The following is a 19,747-nucleotide window of genomic DNA, read 5'->3' as shown; positions in this document are numbered from 1 at the left end:
TGGCGGTGGCGGGACCGGGCCGAGGGCGGCCTCGAACCCGCGGCCCGGGGAGCGGGGCGGGGGGGGGGGGGGGGGGGGCGGTCACGTGACCGAGCGCGGGCGGGGCGGAGACGAGGGGGGGGTGGCAGCATGGCCGGCAGCGGCAGCTGGAGGGTGAGAGGGGCCGGGGGGAACCGGGGGGGGCTCGGGGGGAGCTGTGCCGGTCCCGGCTGACTCCCCCCGGTCCCCCCGCAGCCTCCGCGGTCGTGCGAGGATTACTGGTGGGAGTGGCGGCACTGCCGCGGGCTGCGCCACGCCTTCCACCACTACTACGCGCACGGGCAGCTGCCGGCCTGCGCCCGCTGGCGGGACGATTACACCGCCTGCCGCGCCTGGGAGAGCGCCCGCGCCGCCGCCGCGCAGGTACCGCCCGGCACCGGGCCCCCGCGCTGCACTGCCCGGTGTCCTCGGCGTGAGAGCAGAGGGCCCAGCGCGGTGCCCGTGCTGTTTGTGCCTCTCTTGCAGGAAGCGCTGTGCAAGAGCGAAAGAGCCCGGGTGGAGGAGAAGCAGAAATATGCCCCGGTGTGGACCTTCAGGAAGAGCCCGCCGCCAGACTGGTACCTGCCGCTCGACCAGGACAGCCCCAAGTGATGCGGCAGCTTCGCCAGGTTTGGGCCTTACGTGACATACAGTGCTCATCTGTCCTGCTTTTTAATTTTAACCTGCATTTCATCAAAATTACACAGTTGTAGCTCTGCCCTGTATAGCTGTCCACCAGTACTTTAGCACTCATTCAAAAATACTCAAAATTAAAAAACCACCCACTTTTTTTTTTTTTTTTTTACAAGTGAGGTGTTTTATTTTAGTCTTTTACTACTGTCATGCTTTAGGATCTCATCTCAGCAACACAGCAGGAAACTCTTAGGTTAGCAGCTCCTCTTCCCCAGCACACCTGGTGTTGCACACTGTTGGAACATCTGGGCCTGCCAGATGGGAAAATAAAAACAAGCTGGGACCCCTCCCTGCCAGTTCAGGACACAGCCACTGGCATTTAAAACACACTACCCAGATTCAGTAGTGTGGTTCTTAAGAGTTTCAGACGCAGTGGGACAATGTTGCAGTCCCTGAAACATGCCTGTTGTTGGGGAACTGCTCTCGAACAATAAAGCCTGTGTTCTTTTTTAATATGTCTATGGCAGTATTCAAATTACTACAGGAAATAAAGGTTCAAATGACTGAAGTGAGATCTGTTTTTAGGGAAAATGCTATTAGAGACTTAATGCACTCTTTACAAGGACATAATAATAATAAAAAAGAAGCTAATTTTTGCTTTGGCAAGGTACATTTTCCATCAGTTTTTCCTCTATTATATGCAAAACCACTGAAATTTGAAGCAGAGAAAGGCTGTAAACAGTCAGCTACTGCCTCCCTGCTAAGCTAATAGCCTCTGTTGTGATGACATTCTTTCATCGTACTAGTCTTTGTAGTTATGGTTTGTGTAGAACAAAAATGGTGCTGCTCAGGAGCACAAGGAAAGATGAGATACAAGGCCAGAAAGAGAAAACAGTGAAATACTTGTTTACCTTGGTCTAATATGGCATAAATTTAAAGTAGATTAGCTCTGTTGAATGTTTTATTCCATATGTTGCCAGTTTAAAAACAACACCAGCAGACACTTCATGGATATTCTGTTCCATGTTTTTTCACCATCGCATACCTACAGTGTTTTAACATGCAGAAAGAATTAATTCTCATTCTGTTCTTTCCTTTTTCAGTTGGCCAAGCAGCTCATGCTGGATGAACAATAAACTCTTCTGTCACTGTGTGTACACTTTGGTGATATCGATGCATTTTCCTTCGGGAGGATCGTACCCAGGAAGTGGTGGGGTATAATTAGGTCCATCTCTCTCAAAGGGGAAAAGCCCCTCGTCTCGTCTGATCGCTGCCTGATAGAGCTCTTCAGATTCAAGGCGCAGTTCCTTTAGTGCCTCTTGTTGGGCTTCTACAAGGCTCCGAATTGCTTGCTTTTCTGCCCTGTCTTGACTCTGCTTATACGCAGACCACTTTTTCATAAGTAAAACTCTTCTTTCTGTCTCCTCAAATGACAGAGGGGGAAGACTTCGCACCCTGTTGAAGAGTAAACATAGTATTGTAATAGAGAAATGGCCTGCAACTGCACCCTGAAAAGCAAATCACCAAAACCAGCACACAAACAAAATAATATGTTTTAAAAACATAATACATTTCTTTCCTGCAATGTCTGTCTTGGAAGTTTTCCAAGGCCTTTCAAAACAAGACATTCACGTGACTATTTTTTTCAGTACTTTTAGCAGGAGCAAATACAAATTGCTTTCCACATTTTTGTCTTAGCAGAAGTCAGTAACATTTTATATAAAGGCTGGCACTATACTGCAGATTTGCAAGAAAGATATTAGAAGTGTGTTTGCACCACAAATGCAAGCTCATGCTGACAGCGTTAGTTACCTGCTGTTATCTGAGAACTTAAGTGGTGTTTCAAAATCCTCAATTGGAATTAACTCTGGGGCAGCTTTTTCCAACTTTTTGATCTTCTTTTTCATACGATCCTTCTGTGCTTGCTCTCTCTTTATATCCACCTTCTTTTTTTTCTTTGGCTGTGCTCTGGCGAGATAAATAATTACATGAGCAGAAGAAGATGCTCTGTCACTGCATTCAACACAAGGAACTTTCATATCCACTTCACCGTCTGAAGAACTGTCCCTTCCCAGAGCTTTACTTGGTCCCTAATAGAAATTTTAGCTTTATTCAAGTAATAGAGTTTCTATGAGACAGTCATATGTCCTGTGAGACATTCTGCAAACAGAGCTGTACCAGCCTGAGAAGAGCAACCTAAAGGGCTGTTCTAGAAGTCAGAATGCTTTAGGAAGTTCCAGAAAAGTAGAACTGGAATTGGTTCCAACTAGCTCACAGTGCAGCAGGGCACACAACATGTTTACAAATATTCCTGTTATCTCACGTTAAAGAAGGCTCTGAGAGTGTGGTTGTAGACATCCTTTTAAAACTTCCACCTTTGGAACCAAACTCAGGACACAGGTATTTCTCTACTGCTGTATGTAACACACAAACCCACTATGTGCAAGATAACACATGCCACGCTCCACCAACACAGACATGTGGGTTATTGTTCCTGCTTTGCAGATCGGAACTCTGAGGTACTACATTTACAGGGTGGCCAGTAATTTATTCTGTGCCACTGCACAAACCAGCTCTGGAATGCAGAAATGCCCAGTTCCCAGTTCAGCTGTCTAGCACAGGCCATGTTACCTCCACAACACTGCAAACCTGCAGATGCACGAATAACCTTTGGGGTGTGAAATGGTCTCTCTGAGGGTAGTGGCTCGCTACAAGGCTTTTAAACCTAATTGCATCAGAACAAAACACCGATACCAAAATGTAATGTACATTGATGTAGGCTGTCTAGCACAGCACCTTATAATCAAGTATTTTCAGTTCAGCTGGGCTTTTTTTTTTTCCAATGCTGCTCAAAAGGGAGTTTTGGAGCACAGCTTGAATGGGAACATTTCCACTTGTGTTCTGTCATTGAAGAAGCAAATACAGCTTCCCACAAGCATAAAGCAATAACTATTACGTAGGCTACCATTAATCCACTCTCAAGAGGCCACCAGCTCTAACTACTACATATAATATCTTCAGTGCAAACATCTATATTTAAAAATTAATTTGGAATTGGAAAAAATTACATTCCCTAAGGGGAATCACATTCCATCCTAAGGATGCAAGCAATTCTATGCAACTCAGCGACAACTGCACTCACCTCACGGGGAGGGATGCCCTGAACGCCAGCAGGGAGGTCTCCCAGTGACTTCCTCGAAGCTGCACCGCCTGGGGCAGCCAGCAACTAGAGAAGAAAAAGAAACGTAAAGAAAGCAGGAGGAGAAGCTGAATTCAGTCACGTTAATTGAAACCATAAGAAATGCTTGTTAGTTGTAGGCTTAAATAATGAATTTCTAGTCTCCTACTATTTATTTCACTACAATACACAGCATCGGCGTAGAAATGACACTCTTCAACTCTTCAGTGAGGTAACTAAACCCCAAATTTGCGCTTTTTAGTGCTGAGACCGTGCAGGGCACCGGGAGGTGAAACAAAAATTCATTTTATGCCTACGAACGGCTTTAATTAATCTCGAGCTCGGGCAACGGCCCCAGCCCAGCCCAACCCCAGAAGCCCGGCCGCGGGGGGGGCGGCGCAGCCCCGGGACACCGAGGGAGCCCCGGGGGAGCCAGGCCCGGCCCGGGAGCAGCCCCGGGGCTCGCGGCGCAGCGGCTCCGTCCCCGAGGCCGTGGGGATGCGGCCGGGCCCTACCTGAGCGCGGCGCTGCCGGGCGCTGCCCAGGCCCTGCGGAGCCCCCGGGCCGCCGCCTGCATGGCTCCGTCGCGCCCCGGTCCCGCTCCCGGTTCCGCTCCGCCCGTGCGCTCCCGCGGCTCCACGTTCCGCCCCACAACCGTTCCGCCCCACACGCGTTCCGCCCCCCGCCGCGGCCGCTCCTCCGGGGCTCGCCGCCTTCCCCCCGGCCCCTCCGTGGAGCCGCCTCCCCGCGCTCGTCCCGCAGCCCCGTGCCCGGCAGGGGGCGCCCTCCGCGCCCCGCCCGGTCCCTCCCCGTCCCTCCCTGAGGGCGGAGCGGCGGCGGCGGCGCCTCCCCCGGCGGCGAGCGGCGCCGGGCGCGCGTGAGGAACGGCGCGGCTCGGCTCGGGGGCCGCTGTTTCCCGCCGGGCCGCTTAGGCGGTTGCCAAGGCGCCGAGTTCCGGCGTTGCCGGGAGCCGCCGGGAGCCGAGCGGGGGATGCGGCCGGGCGGCGGCGGCTGCGGCACGGGCGGCGCCGGGGCATGGAGCGGCGCTGAGGCGGCGCCGGCCGGCGGCGGCGGCGGGGCCGGGCAGAGCGGGCAGAGCGGCGCGGGGCCGCGGCGGTGAGCGGCCGGCCGCTGGGAGCTCCGCACCGCGCCGCTCCGCCGCTCGTTCGGCCGAGGCAGCCCGGGAGGAGCCGCCCTGGGGTCCCGGGGGCGGAGGCCGGCGGGGGGCCCCGGGAGGGAGACAATGAAGCTCCTGAAGCCGACCTGGGTCAACCACAATGGTGAGGGGCGGCGGGGGCAGGTGGCGAGGGGCAGGTGCTGGGGGGGGGGGTTGGGGGGAGCCCCGGGAGGCCGCTGCAGGGCGGTGGGGGGGGGATTTGGGGGGGATTTGGGGGGTGTGTGGGGCCTGGGGGGGCAGCGAGCGGCTGCTGCGGCGGGACGGGGCCGCCCCGTGGTGCCGAGGAGCCGGGCAGCCAAAAGCGAAAGCCTCGAAGATGGCCGAAGGGCTCCTGCCGCCGCCGTGCGGGACGGGGCCCCCCCCAGGGGGCTGAGCTGCGGTCCCTGAGAGCCTCCGGGGCGCGGGGGGGGCCCGGCTGCAGCCCTCGGGGAGTCCCGGGGCTCGGTGAGGCGGGAGGCTGGGGGCGAGGTGCTGGTGCTGGCAGGGCTGTGTCCCCCTCCGTGGGGTGCCCGGTGCGAGGCAGGCGGCGTTACGGCTCGCACTGCTTGCGGAGGGATTCCCGAGGAGGTCCTGGGTTAGCAGGGAGAAGAAATCCCGTGTGAGAGGCTCGCTTCTCTTCATGCAAGTTTTATCCTCGGGTTCACGCGCACAGCTCCAGCTCGGCTGCCTGTTTTTATATCACGGCAAATGTCAGTGGCACGGCTCAGGCGGCCGATTCATATCTAGCATAAGGCTGAGCAGGAGGCCAGCTTATTCAAGCTGCAGAAATGTGCTTTGAGTTAAAAACCATAGATGCAACTTTACAGCTGGCCCTGTATGCTGTATTGTCTTCGTGATCGTGCTGCAGGTTTAAGAACTTCAGCCTAAAGTTGAAATTTCCATGCATCTTTACTTGAACTACTCTCCATGGGCCATAACGAACCTAGCCTTTTAATGGAAAGCAGTGGTGGACTAGAAAAAAGTGGAAGTGCTTTCTCTGAAGTGTTCCTTACGTTTTTACTTGGTTAATCTAAGTGAATGCAACACTTGCATCTTGATCTTTGGCTGCTTGTCTGCAGGCTGTCCTCTGTCTCTCTGTAGCCTGGTTATGAGCATCTGGATAAAACCTTTGGCCTAAGTCTTTGCAGATCACAGCTTAGTAGACCTATAACTTCTCTCCTTACTTCTTTAATGTGTGTACCTTTTAGTAGGTATGTATCTAAGGCGTATAACAGTTTTCAGTATTCTGTTCATCAGCTTGTGAATTGTAGAAAAGCATCTTCTGCCAAGCAACTTGCAGTTAAGTTCCATTTATAAAGGCTCATGATACTTTCTTTTAATGGATAATGCTGTAGACAGGGCTGTGGTAGTCCCAGATCTTGTGTTTCTGCCACTGTCCTGCTGGGATGAGTTTGGGCAAGTTGCTTTGTTTTGTAGGTGATGAAACTATGACAGACATTCATCAGTGGCTTCATTTCTAAAATGCTTTAAGGTCTGCTAACACAGGACTACATAATATCCATGCCTTCTTACATGTGGGGCAAGGAGTGCAGAATAAAAAGGGTGAGCTTAATCAGCCGATTTTAACATACCCGGGTTCCAGATCCTGCAGGGCTGGCTGCACGGAAGCTGTACCCATCGCTTTTCATGGGCCTACATATTTGCTCTGATACTTCCCTAGAGACAGGGTCCATACTTATGCTGCAGACTCCTTGTTGGTAGCCCTTACTCTTTTTGTTTTCCCTGCTGTCAGAAGAGGTTGCTTCACTGGTGTTGGTACAGGAGCAAGCGTCCAGATCACGAGTGGCTTCTCCGTGCGTGGGTTCATTGCTGCCATTCCTACCTCTTCTTCCCCTGACTCAGTTTTGGCATTTGTATGTTACTGAACTGGCAAGAACCAGTTTGATGATGCTCACAGGCATACAGTCTCTGTGAGATAGTCGACAACAGAAGTCGGTGTTGTAGCAAGTAAGTTCAATGCACCTGGGATTCTCATGCTTCTCAGCTGAGACACTGCATTTACTAGAAAAGCACTTTAGCACATTTCAGCTCTACTGGCTTTTGTCTTGGAGTTCTTAATGTTGCTTTGTGTGAGTACTTATTGGAAATAATTCTTCTTCAAATGGATTTTCTGTAAGCTTTTCACACTATTAATGTGAGCTTATTGCATGAAATTCTAATTGTTGTGTTCATCTCCTCAGTGTTTCTTTGACTTGGAGCAGGAAAGAATATTGATAAGTGCAGTCTAATGGGGGGGGGGGGGGGGAATGGTTCTCCTTCCATTCAGTACCTCTATCAAGATGCATCACACATCCAACAGTTGGATGTACAGATTTGGCACACAGGTTTTTGAGGGCCCTGGTCTTTGATGATGGCAAATGCTTAGCCCTACTGGAAAGGAAGTCCCATGCAGTTCCAGGAAACTCTCGCAAACCCTAAGGTGTTGTTGGTGTATAACAACTTGCAGAAATTGGAGCCTGCTTTTGTTTAAATACAGGCATAGAGTTTATTATCTCTTCAAGCTGTAATGGTGGAATGTAAATATTTAAATTGATATGTGAGTCATGGTGGATGTTGTATCTGAGACGGGCTGGAAGCAAAATAAATAGAAGCTCATTCATGTCGTGGTAAAAATTCATATGAAGTAGTCATTTTATTTTATTGATCACAGCCTGGAGTTAAAAACCAAACAAGTATATCATATGTGTTTGGGTTCTTAAAGCAAAGAATCCAACAGGACATCTGGGCTGTCAGAAGGTGTTCTGGTTTTAATGGACCTGGTTTGCTTCCTCATGCAATGTGATGTTGGGAACTTCAATAACATCAACTAAATGTTTTAGAAACTATGACAAGAAGGGGGGGAAAAACATCTTAAAATACACTTAAAACTTAATGTTACTATTTAACCATCACTTATATTTTGTTTTGATGCTTAATTACTGGTGTGAAATTCAAAACTTCTATTACAAGCATGGGACAGCATTCAGTCAGTTTTGAAGAGGGACCTGGTGCCTTGTGGTTCATTTCAGCAGGATCTAACAGCGTAATCAGATAAGGACATGGACCCGGGAAAGGAAGCGGTTGCTATTAAATAATGGCTCCTTCTTCGTTACTCTGAGAAAATGAAGGAAATAAGGAAAAACTCCGTATCTGTGATCAATTTATAAACCACAAGTAGCATGGAACAAGTCTTATAGCTTTAACTTGTGACCATTATCCACCACTGTAAATGGCATTGCCTTGATAGCTGTGAAAGGGAGGAAAAGGCTCCCAGATAACGACTGCATCTTGTTGAATTTCTGTCTTGTAATCAAGTAATCTTTCCTCTTTCTTCTTAAAATCATTTTAAATCTCTTGATTGATAAAACTGAAAACAAAAGCCTTGGCTTACTTGTGCTGACAGCCTAATTGTTGTTGAACTTAACATCTGTATTTAAGGGATATAGAAAGGCATTAAGGTATTGAACAAACATTGATTTAAAAACATTACAGAATTCCTTTTAGATATTAAAAGAATTGATATAAATTCGTAAGTGTAGCCTTACTAGCAATTCTCTTTTTCAAGACCACATAATCTAATTTAATCAAGACAAGCCCCATACTTCTTGACAGCCAAGAAGCTGTGAGCACACGCAGCTCTGGGACAGGTTGCTGGAGGATTTTCCTTCCCAGGCCAGTGCGTTTCAGCTCAGTGCCCCTTGCCAGTAACATGGAAACTTTGAATTGCCACTGAGAACTCCACGTGTGTTTACCTAGTTCTGAACTCGTGAGTATGTCCGTACCAAAAGTGATGTGAAAATTCATGTGGTCTTTGAGCTAAATAGGAAACGGATTTGTTTGTGGCAGCGATGTGCTGCTTTCTGTAGTAAAGCTACAGCTTCTGCCTTGGGGTTAGCCACGGGGTCCAAGTTAGGTGCTGTCCAGCTTGGCTTATAGTACTGTGAGTCTCCTCACTTTCTGGTGCTGAAACACGTGGTGCTGCTGCCTGACAAATGGATGAGAATGATCCTTCTCACGCAGGTGGTAGAAGCTCAGGCTTCTGCATCCAGGAGCTTCTGTTCCCTGCGGACATCCAGAGGTGGCTGCTCGTGCTCACCCAGCAGAGCTGGGAGTGAAGTCCTGGTGCCCCATGGGCCTGAGCTGGTTCACCAGTGGTTGCTTTCCTCTCCAGATTGCTTGTCACAGCTTAAGCTTATGCCTTCATCCACTTTTTAAAAGTAACAGCTGAACTGGATGAGCACACATGAAAGTGGTGTGGGCCAAAAGCTGCGGGCTCCAAACAGTTGAGCAGTGCTTGTTTAATTACGTTACCCCTCATCTTGAATCCAAGGCAGTATGAAATAAAATCCAGATTGGGCTCTATATAATATTTTGTCCATATCCAGACAATGTAGTTATTCTGCTGTGCCAGTATGTGACATGGTCTTTTGCAGTTGGTGTTTGTATTTTGACTAATGCAAAATGTCTGTTAAGGAGAGGGCGTGACAGGCCAAGGCTGTGTGTAGTTGGACAGATTTCCTGTATATGGAGAATGAAAGCATCTTATTTGTAGGAACTCTTGAGAAACCTGGAACTGCAGTTAGTAAGCTAATGTCTCTAGTGAGAAAAATTATGTAGGAGAACTGAAGGAGTCTTGTAGAGGTTGACCAGAACGACCAGCAATGTGAAACAGCTTTTGTGCAGGGAATGGCCGGGTAGGCCTGGGCTCTTCAGGCCAGGAGCAGGAGGACTGAGCTGGAGATACAGTGAATGTGTGTGTAGTTGTGAGTGGCAGAAGCGGGGTGAATGGCAAGTGATTTTTGGCTTACTTTTTTCCTGTACAAGAATTAAGGGGTGTTGAACTAACGGGCGTAGGTACAGGATTTGTGAGGCAGGTGGTTCTTCAGAGCCTGTGGTTGAGCTGTGGGTCTCTGTGTCGGGGGCTGTTGATGATGGTAATTATGGACCTGAGAAATGGCCTGGTGAATTTATAGAACAAAAGGCACTGAATGCAGACATCCTGCCTCTGGTTCAAGAAGTGAAAGTTGCAAATTTCTGGAGCTTGAAGATTCCCCTGGGGAAGAAGCACCGTGTTCTTGCAGTTGTACAGATCCCTGGGGAGTATCTAGTGCTGGTTTCTGAACATAGAGTGCTGGTCCAGAAGGACATTTTCCCTGATGTGGCTAATTTTAGGCTTTTATGGTGAATCTGTATCCAAGTTACCTCTGACTCTGTAAGTAAAGCAATTTGCTAAATATCGTCAGCCCCATTTGTGGATCTGTGCAGAAGCTTTCCCTAGAACAAAGAGGACGGCTGACGTTACTGCTTCTCAAGGCTTGTGCTCCTGAGATAAGGCAGAAATCAGAGATACATGCTAGGTTTAAGACCCAGTAAAGGCAAAATAAAGCTACGTTATGTCAGTAATTTCTGCGAAGCAACAGGTGCAATGACTTATTTCAGTTATTTAGAATGTGTAGCATATCTGTTTTGCATGATTAATGAGAAGCTGATGTGTCTGTCAGACATGTAACAGTGCATGCTTTGGTCACTGCTGCTGTTTAATGCAGGCTTTTGGGAAGGGGAGAGTGGTAGAATCAGAGCAGATCAGGGAAGAAAGGGTAGAGAGGCAAGCAAGATGTTATATCTGTCAATATATAATTATATTTACTAGAACAAGTCTTCGTGTATGAGACAGCTGCATCTGTTAAACCAATTTTAAATGCACTATTGTTTAACTACGAACTGCCTAAACTCTGAAGCCTCGTTCATAGCTGCTGTGTTGCCTCTGGAAGTCATAGTTCTGCTTATCAATGTCCCTGTACTGGAGGTGGTTGTTCACACTGACCTGCTGGGGAACGGTTTCCTGTTTCTGTGAATGATCCGTAGGCAAAATGAGTCAGGTCAGTACCTGGCTAAAGACCTTACCTGCTTTTGATAAAGGGCTCGCTGGAGGGAGCGCTGTACTCTTATGTCTGATGGTAGACCTGAGAGTGGAGTAACTTCTTGCTTAAGATTGTTGACAGATTAAAAAGCTAACCTCTTCCACCTGTAAGGTCTACAGAATGACCCGTTTCCATGTCAGTGTGTTAAACTAGTTTAAATGATGCACTAGTTTAATTTAAGTGACCTTCTACATCTTGGGTAGGGCAAAACATTTGCTTCCTGCCTGTGCTTCTCAAAGTGTCCAGCTTAGCCATGTATGTTACATTCAAGTCAGCAGAATAAAAGATAGATTCAAACTCAACAGTCTGAAGAAAAAACACAGCTAAATCTCAGTTTGTGTTTTATGTGGTTTAAAGGACTTGGAAGGAATGCAAGTTGAGTGCCATCTTACTCTAGTTAAGGTCTTTGCTTGGCTGCCTGTAAAAATTTTAAGGGGAATCACATGTCAGTGTTGCAATACAAGTCCAAATTAAATAAATCTTAAAACAAGTCAACATAGAGAAAATACACGAAGCAGAATACGTATCTCTTGAAAGAAGTAAGAAATACTGGGTATTGGGACAAGGGTTTTGTTAGCAGATTAATGTCAAGGAATACAAATGATACAGTCGCAGCATCAAACCACTGGTTGGGTGATCTGGATAAATTCTACAGTGTTATCATTTATGTCCAAACATATGAAGATACAATCCAAGAATTTACATCCATGGGAAAATTACACCAAAGTAGTGTTGGTGTGTGGGTGCTTGTTCTTTTTGCTTTTAGGACAAATTATCTTCTCTTATACTGACGTGTGTGTGGTCTTGCTTACAGAAGCATTCTGGTTTGTAAATGGTCAGACTGGTGCCAGAAGTTATTTGAATGTGGAAATCATGTGTTCCCTCAAGTAATCCTTGGTATTAGCTTTTTTGATATCATTGAAAGACAGTAAGTTTACTTCTGCCTTCTCCCTTTTCTTTCTGCAAATGTTGAAAGAACAGTGAGCACGCAGGAGAGGGTATAGGATCCGGTGGTCAGAGCAGAATAAGCTGAGAGCAAGGGTTGTCTGGTTTCCAAAGCTGTTCCCCAGCTCTGTTGGCTATTTCTTAGGGCTTAAGTTTTTATAGAACTATTGGTTTTCTTCTGAAAGAAGTCACATCTAGAGAACTGGAGGTTTGAAGAGTAATATTGGAGTTAGTCTTCCTTTTTCTATATGGAAACTATAAAGTTAAAAGTTAGGCTTTGCATAGACATGTTTCGTAACAACAGAATTTTAATTTGAGATGGATAATTATGTGACAAACACATGTGGTCTGTGATTGGAGAGGATTTGGGGGAAAAAAAAAAACAGAAACCAAAACAAAACTTTCTTCAGGTTGTCAGATAATGAACTGTAGAAACCTGGAAGAATATCCTTACTCGAATACAATTTAACTTTGTTGGCGCATGTATTGTGGTATTATTTTGCTTTGAGGCATTTGACATATCATTCTGGATTAAGTCTACTTGGTTATCGCTGGTTTGTTAGGGCTTGGTAACTTCCATATACACTTTTAATAGGCTGTCGCTCTTGTCTTCAGGTTGCTTTCAACTCTTAATCAGCTGTATTTCTTACGACTATAGCTTTTGGAAGAAGAAGGTTATTCACTAAGCAGAAGACTTGTGGTTCTGTTGGCATTACTACATTCTTTTGGCTGTAAAACAATTCAGTATGTTCCTTCTTGTTCTCAAATTTCAGGAAAGCCAATATTTTCAGTGGACATTCACCCAGATGGGACCAAGTTTGCAACAGGAGGACAAGGTATATTACATATATATACATACTGATAGAAGCCAGAATTTTGGGCTGCAATGATCTTTACCTTCACAACACTTTAATCATTCTGTCCCTTTTAAAAACATATCACTTAGATATCTGAAACACAGTTGATTGTGTAAGTCATTAATATGTATTTAAAAGTACTGTTTCTTACTATAGAAGGAAGGGTTACATTTTTTGATCTGCTCATCCTCTTGGACATCTGTTGAGATAATGGCTGCAATAATTGAGTTGTGCTCATAATGGCCAAATTTCTTTTTTTATTTGAAAAGGAGCTGAATGTGAAGTTTGGCTTTTTGAACTGCTAAATAATAGAGCTATTGGGTCAAGAAAATCCAATTATACAAATGGAATAGCTCAAGAAATGTATGCAAAATTATTCAGTATTGCAATCCAAATAATGATTTTGTTGGCTACCATAATTGCAATTTAGATTTTGAATGCATCTTCTCTCCTGTTAAATGCAATTTAACTATAAATAGTTCATTCTTACAGTTGGCATCGTTAAAGTTCCCATTGCAGTAGTGACAAAATCTGACTCTCTGTTCTGGAACAGATATTAAGTTGAAAAGCTCTTTTGCCTTTTGCGTGTATTTAAAAGGAGGGTCTTTTTGTTCACCTGTAGGCCAGGATTCTGGGAAAGTTGTGATCTGGAATATGGCTCCTGTCCTGAAAGAGGAAGATGAAAAGAATGAAAATATTCCCAAGATGCTTTGTCAGATGGACAATCATTTAGGTAACAGATCTGTTGTTTTTTTTTTTTTTTTTTTTTTTTTTTTTTACTGACTGGTGGTAGTTTGTTAAAGCAATACATTTGTTTATAATTACAAAAAGCATGCCCTGTCCAGTGGTAAAGAATCAGTAAAACACAGCAGAGGGGTCTCATATTTTGTGTACATGTTTTTAGATGTTGAGGTAGAAAATCTTAAGATGTGGAAAAATACACAGAAAAATACAGATACTGTTGGAAATCTCCCTGTAAACTTATTCCAGCAGTGACCACAAAGTAATTGATAATGCACATTCTGAGAAACTGGTAAGCTCTGAAGGAAAGATCAAGAGAAGGAATAAATGTAAAGGAAACAATATATGAAGTATATCAAATACTTCATAACTTCTAAATTATTCTGGATTTTTTGCATATTATATGTAAAAGAAATGGTTACCTGAACAAGCCGTCCCTTTATTTTCTTCAAGATGCTTGTTTTCTTTCTTTCCTTCTTAATCCCACTTAATTTACTACAAGCAGTTTCTTTTCCTAGATTAATATTAATACTTCTCCTTTTGAACTGCTTTTGGTGAAGCTTTTTAAAATAATAAATAGTTTTTAAAACTAAGTTCTTCAACTGTTACTGACAGATAAGTACCAATTTATTTATCTAAAGCAGACAGAGTAACTGCTTTGAGAGGAAAAAGCACACCTAAATCCTAAACATCTCCTGTCTAGCTTTGCTTATTATAAATTCTGTACCCCAGTCTAGAACAATCTGTTCTCATTTTTCTTCTTACAAACTCTTTTCTACATTTCAGCTTGTGTGAACTGTGTGCGATGGTCAAACAATGGAGTTTACTTGGCTTCAGGGGGAGATGACAAATTGATTATGGTGTGGAAACGAGCCGCGTAAGCATGTTCCCTCCTTCTCAATTTTGTATTTTATTTCAAATAAGTCACACTGTCTAGTCTGTTAGTGCGTATGGAGCTGAAACCTGTGGTATCACATCACTGATACTGGAGATTTAGTCTATTATCCTGTTTCTTGGGATGGAGAGTGTGTCTACCTGGGCAGTCACATTCCTGTCTAGTGGTTAAGACATTTTCTTCTGGCATTGAAGAAAACTTCGTGATTAAAATTTGAAGAGTTAGCTTAAATACTAGCATTTTTTGCTATTGGTGGGTATTATAAATTTTACTGAAGCTATTTTCTTTAATAACTGGAATTACTTTCTATAAAAATATATTTTTTTTTCAGGAATAACTGAATATAAAATAGAATTGTACCATACAGCTGATATTCTTTAGAAAGAAACCCTGAAAAGTATGATGTGGTTCTGTTGCTAACCATTGTTTCTATTTTAATTAGATATATTGGACCGAGCACTGTGTTTGGTTCTAGTAGCAAACTTACTAATGTTGAGCAGTGGAGGTGTGTATCAATTCTCAGAAGCCATTCAGGGGGTAAGTTGACAGGTGCAGAATGAACATAATTTGAAATGTACACATTTTGAAAAACTATTTTACTATTGCATTTTCATGCTCAAAACATAAATTTAGTGGCAAGTTAATGATTTTAGTGGCAACAGTAAAAATCTAACAAAAATGTGATTTTTAGTCAAAATGTCAATTTGGCAAGTAACTCCTGGCAAACTGTGTAATAGAATAACTATTAACTCAGACATTTATATTTCACTATAATCTCTTGATAGGCAAAGATCAAGTTCTGTAAAACAGAATATTAGGATTCATTTAGAAAAAATTACTAAAGTGCAATGCAAAAGATGAATAAGCCAGGTAATTTCAAATGCATTTTCTGTTTGCTGATGTGAACTATGAATGAAATCAAGATTAAAAATCACTTTGGTCAGTCCAGGTATGTTGGAATAAAGTGACTACATTACAGTATCTGTTACTTTTTCGTAAAAGCAAGGTGAAGTACTTTTTACAGGCTTTAGTACTTCCTATAATCACTAAATACTGCATTCTGTCTTGGATGTGTGTGTCATTAAACATTATAAATTGGAGTGCCTCAATTCCATTTTGCTACGTTCTTTCTTAGCTTCCACTCTACTGGTACTCAGAAATAGTCATTTCTCAGTGATGGAAAAGGTGTTGCCTCACAAGTTATTTAAAAAAAAAAAATTGTATTTTCTGATTACTGATGATGTTTTATATTCTTTCCAAACAGATGTCATGGATGTAGCATGGTCTCCACACGATGCCTGGTTGGCATCGTGTAGTGTGGATAACACTGTTGTCATCTGGAATGCTGTGAAATTTCCAGGTGAGAAATCTTACATTTCAGATGTTCGAGTATATAATGCTTTGGAACAAATTATCCCCTCCATGGGTGTATGTCATGCACTGAAAATGTCTGTGTGACAATGGGTTGCCTGTCTTATGAGATGATACGCTTGCAATATGGTGAGTCAGTCCCTGTTCCAAATTTGGTTGTTGGTGTGCATTGGATTCCATGCTGCTGTAGACAACAGTTACACTCAGATTATGCTCCTGATCTTACATGAAGGTCATTATTACATGCATTTTCTTCTTTACCATCTCTTCAGTATCCCAAATATATACAACTTCAGCTTGATATTAAGTAACCAGCGTGGCCTTATGTAATGAGGGGGAAGAAGGAAGGGCTAGGGCAGCCTTAGCACCCTGTCACAGTAACAAAAGCTACTTACATTCTTGCATTTACATTTTACAGTATTACATTTGATGGCCATTTTGCTTCTTCCATTGCTGCAGTGCTGGCAATTCACTAAGTCCCAAGGCCTCCAGCTGACCTGCAAAGGTCCACAGCAGTTAAGGAACTTGTGCCTTTATTTGGCTGCTGCTTATCACATAACTTGATGTAAACTAAAGCTCCTATTGGGTGTTGCTCAGACACTGCAGTTTATTTTAGGGTTGCTACCAGTACTGATGCTGGAGGTTTTTATACTTTCAAGCTAACTGTGTAGCCAGTGCAGTGCTCGCAGCCTATTCTCTAACAGACTGATAAGCAAGAGAATGGCTGAAAATAGGTTACCAGGTCTGCCAGGCTTGTGTGTTTCTTCAGTCACATCTTTGAAAAAGTTGAATATGTTGTGATAATCTTTGGGTACAGAGGAAAGGATGAATATTTAACTGAAGTTCCAGCTAAACTGCTGCTTTCCGTTGCTTGAACATGCTATTCTAAACTGCCTGAGCTCTGCTAGTATTCTCTTCCTGTTTTGATGTATTTTTATAAAGAGTTTTGGACCCCTTACTCTGTCAACAGTGTTCTTTACCTGTTTTTTTATACTATTTAAGCTTAAGTATATGTTCCAGTTTTGTTGCTATGTTGTCATTTGTAAATTAAAAGAGGTTATATTCAATATGCTGTTTAAACAAGATCTCATAAATCTCTTTAACAGTCTGCCCTGAAAGACATAATAGTAACCACACACTACTCTCTTTTCTTTTTTTCTTTTTCTTTTTTTTTTTTTTTTTTTGTCTGTGTGTACAGAAATTCTTGCCACTTTAAAGGGGCATTCTGGCTTGGTGAAAGGGCTGACCTGGGATCCCGTTGGAAAATATATTGCCTCTCAGGCTGACGATCGAAGTTTGAAGGTGTGGCGGACGATGGACTGGCAACTGGAAACTAGCATCACAAAACCCTTTGATGAGGTACTTGAGAATGTTTTACCAAAGTAAATTCCTACAAAGTGAATGAAAATTGTAAGAGTAATTCCAATTCTGCAGAAGCATTAGTTAGTTTAACAGTGCCAAGTCAAATCAAACTATTTGACAGTAGATTCAAAAGAAGGGTGGGAGGGGAGCTACTTTCTCATACAACATATGATTAAATCGAGACTCTAGTTGCTACTGAATGTTGTAGATGCCAAAGGTATACGTGGGTTGTGAAAACAAGTAAATTCCTGGAAATGTAGAAGTCATTCTGAGGAAGTATTGGCACACTGCATTCTTTTCGTTCTTGCATTCTTTTCTATGCGTTGTCTGTTGGCCACTACCAGAAAAAGGCAAATACTTAGGATAGGGATCTGGCACTTTAGTGCTGACTTATGTGATGACTTTAATCAGGAGGTCAAATTTATGAGGACAGAAGCTGGTGCTTAGTGAGTGGAGTGTTTTGCAGTGATCTTAAGGTATCGTGGTTAGTGCAATTAATTACTATTAATAATAATAGACTGTAAATGCCTGAATATGTGTGATCTGATTTGAAACCTGAAGTCTCATTGTTAGCAGTTGGTATGCTGCAGCCATGTCACTAACTAGAACTGTGATAAATACTGAGCGTGCTGTATGCAAAAAGACTTGCATTTCGTTTCTTCTAAAAATAGTTCTCTGGATTCCTTTTCCTCCTTTTGTTAGGGCTTCATAAGTTACATTATATCTCCTGTGTAAACATGTTTGATGTGCTGAGAAATGTACTGTCATTCTTTTATAGTCACAGAAGACTTAGTAATCATATATTTCCTAAATCTAAAATAAAAACAGTTTGCATTAAAAATGTTGTATTTTTTTTTGCCAGACATGCTTAAAGTTCTAGTATGTTTTTTTGATTTATTTCATCAGTGTGGAGGGACAACACATGTGTTGCGTCTTAGCTGGTCACCTGATGGTCACTATCTTGTTTCTGCTCATGCCATGAATAATTCTGGACCTACTGCTCAGATCATCGAGAGAGATGGATGGAAAACCAACATGGATTTTGTAGGGCACCGGAAGGCAGTTACAGTAGTGGTGGGTGAATTATAATAATTTTTCCCTAAAGTAAAACTTCTAAGATGTTTCTTCTGATAGTTGTATGCATAAGTGGGACAACAGATGGAGATAGGTGTCAAGGTTAGTAGAGCAAACACATGGTGGTGTGTAATAAATGTCAACTTTAGTGCTGGAAACAATCAGCCTGCTCTTATGATATGAGAACTGCATGTAGATGAACAAGATGAGGGGAACACAGGAGCATGTTAGAAATGCCAGACACCAACATCGTGAGCTGTTCAGTGACTTAGATTTATAGTGGGTTCCTGATCACTGGTGAAATTGATGTTCTTTGGCATTCCTGTTAAGGTATTCAAAATCTCGATTAAGAAAGCATATGGGGCTTTTGTCAGTGCTTTTATAGAGTCAGGTTAGGGACCTTGTTTCCATGAAATGTTTATCTTTTTCACTCTTAAATGGAAAGCTTGCTTTTAAAGCTGATCTACTGAAATTTGATTACTGTAATAAGATGTGGCATCTCACTTGTTCAGAAATTCAATCCAAAAATCTTCAAGAAGAAACAAAAGAATGGGAGCTCCACCAAGTCAAGTTGTCCCTACTGCTGTTGTGCTGTTGGTAGTAAGGATCGATCTCTTTCTGTCTGGGTAAGTGTCAGCTTTTACTAATGTGATCATTTGGGTAACTTGAGGGTTTAGCACAAAGATCATGTGTACAGAATTAGGTCTTATGTTTAGATTCATGTTTACTTTTTTATTCTTTCTGTTGTTAGAGATTTAAATAGGGGAAAGGGAGTGGATAGTATTAATTCCTGAAATGAACGTCTTATTCTAAAGCTAAGAGCAGGTATGTTGCTGTGGTTAAGGGGTTAAGGCTTATGTGTTATCACAGCTAATAAACATAATCCAACCATATTTCCTTCTTATGTCTTTTACTTGTTCTCCATCTCCATGTTCTTCTTGTAAGAAAGATTCTACTATTATTCCATATTTAGCCCACCTACCCATTGATCGGTCATAGAGTCTAGTTTTGTTAGTCTTGCTTTTATGGGTACAAAGAGAATATAGCAGGCATGGCACAGATGTTTCTGAGCATATATATGGCTCGTCATTGTGCTTTGTTCTGGCTTCAATCCCTGGCTTCTGCCTTTGCTATGGAAATTAATGTGAAAGCGAATGAGTTTTTTTAAAAACACTTTCAAGTTTTCAATATCTAGTTTGGGTTTTACTTTAAAAATGTAAACTAAAATTGTTATTCTGGCTGAGAGAAGGGTAGCTAGTCTCATGTTTATCAATGCAAGATGGGTTGTTTGGCAACTGCAAAGGACAAGGAATAAGTTTAACTGGTTATAAGGCTTTGTGATGAGAACGTGTGCCAGAACACACCAATTGCTAACTGCAGTCTACTATTTATAGATTCCAGTGTGATATTTATCCATCAATAGTTAAATGCATAACACTATATCTGTTTTTGGCAATGCTACTGGTGCATACCCAAATCAAAGTGTCACTCAGTATATTTTACTTTATATTTATACTATGATTTCATGTAGGGTGCCTGTCGAGGTTACAGTAGGTATTTTAGACATGCAAAGTTATAGGCAGTCATTACCCTGAA

General features: G+C 43.3%; 3 protein-coding genes across 4 annotated transcripts in view; 2 read left to right on the top strand and 1 right to left on the bottom strand.

Annotated features, from left to right (window-relative positions):
* The first annotated feature begins 114 nt into the window (after positions 1-114).
* On the top strand, positions 115-1,893 carry LOC309884948 (synaptic plasticity regulator PANTS). The gene is made up of 4 exons (XM_082774437.1): positions 115-153; positions 235-402; positions 505-647; positions 1,755-1,893. Exons 1-3 carry the CDS (start codon positions 130-132, stop codon positions 628-630), a joined length of 318 nt encoding a protein of 105 aa, XP_082630563.1. The 5' UTR covers positions 115-129; the 3' UTR covers positions 631-647; positions 1,755-1,893.
* MRPL40 (mitochondrial ribosomal protein L40) lies at positions 1,602-4,545 on the bottom strand. Its single transcript, XM_082774436.1, has 4 exons — positions 4,345-4,545; positions 3,794-3,877; positions 2,464-2,619; positions 1,602-2,106 (listed from the first exon to the last, which is right to left on the bottom strand). The coding sequence occupies exons 1-4, from the start codon at positions 4,404-4,406 to the stop codon at positions 1,797-1,799; spliced, it is 612 nt and encodes a 203-aa protein (XP_082630562.1). The 5' UTR covers positions 4,407-4,545; the 3' UTR covers positions 1,602-1,796.
* A 152-nt stretch (positions 4,546-4,697) lies between these two features.
* HIRA (histone cell cycle regulator) overlaps positions 4,698-19,747 on the top strand; it is a 34,356-nt gene continuing 19,306 nt past the window's right edge. The window contains exons 1-9 of one of the 2 annotated variants that reach the window (XM_082774212.1): positions 4,698-5,109; positions 12,625-12,687; positions 13,331-13,441; positions 14,236-14,326; positions 14,787-14,881; positions 15,609-15,704; positions 16,914-17,074; positions 17,984-18,151; positions 18,664-18,777. In XM_082774212.1, the coding sequence (XP_082630338.1) occupies positions 5,073-5,109; positions 12,625-12,687; positions 13,331-13,441; positions 14,236-14,326; positions 14,787-14,881; positions 15,609-15,704; positions 16,914-17,074; positions 17,984-18,151; positions 18,664-18,777 (936 nt within the window). In that variant the 5' untranslated portion in view covers positions 4,698-5,072. The remainder of the gene's footprint in view (positions 5,110-12,624; positions 12,688-13,330; positions 13,442-14,235; positions 14,327-14,786; positions 14,882-15,608; positions 15,705-16,913; positions 17,075-17,983; positions 18,152-18,663; positions 18,778-19,747) is intronic. The other variant, XM_082774211.1, reaches the window with a different exon arrangement.

The sequence above is a fragment of the Aythya marila genome (genome assembly GCF_965140915.1).
Source record: "Aythya marila genome assembly, chromosome: 17".
Taxonomy (NCBI): domain Eukaryota; kingdom Metazoa; phylum Chordata; class Aves; order Anseriformes; family Anatidae; genus Aythya; species Aythya marila.
Note: the sequence above shows the minus strand (reverse complement) of the source record. Positions and strands in the feature narration are given on the sequence as shown.

Bases quoted from the DNA above. Each gene is read 5' to 3' on its own strand.
- LOC309884948 (XM_082774437.1), top strand. From the start codon at position 130: ATGGCCGGCAGCGGCAGCTGGAGG. The intron at 154-234 runs GTGAGAGGGGCC...GTCCCCCCGCAG, and splicing joins CCGGCAGCGGCAGCTGGAGG to CCTCCGCGGTCGTGCGAGGA. The intron at 403-504 runs GTACCGCCCGGC...CCTCTCTTGCAG, and splicing joins CCCGCGCCGCCGCCGCGCAG to GAAGCGCTGTGCAAGAGCGA.
- MRPL40 (XM_082774436.1), bottom strand. From the start codon at position 4,406: ATGCAGGCGGCGGCCCGGGGGCTCCGCAGGGCCTGGGCAGCGCCCGGC. The intron at 2,620-3,793 runs GTGAGTGCAGTT...TTATCTCGCCAG, and splicing joins AGGGCATCCCTCCCCGTGAG to AGCACAGCCAAAGAAAAAAA. The intron at 2,107-2,463 runs GTAACTAACGCT...ACTCTTCAACAG, and splicing joins AAGTTCTCAGATAACAGCAG to GGTGCGAAGTCTTCCCCCTC.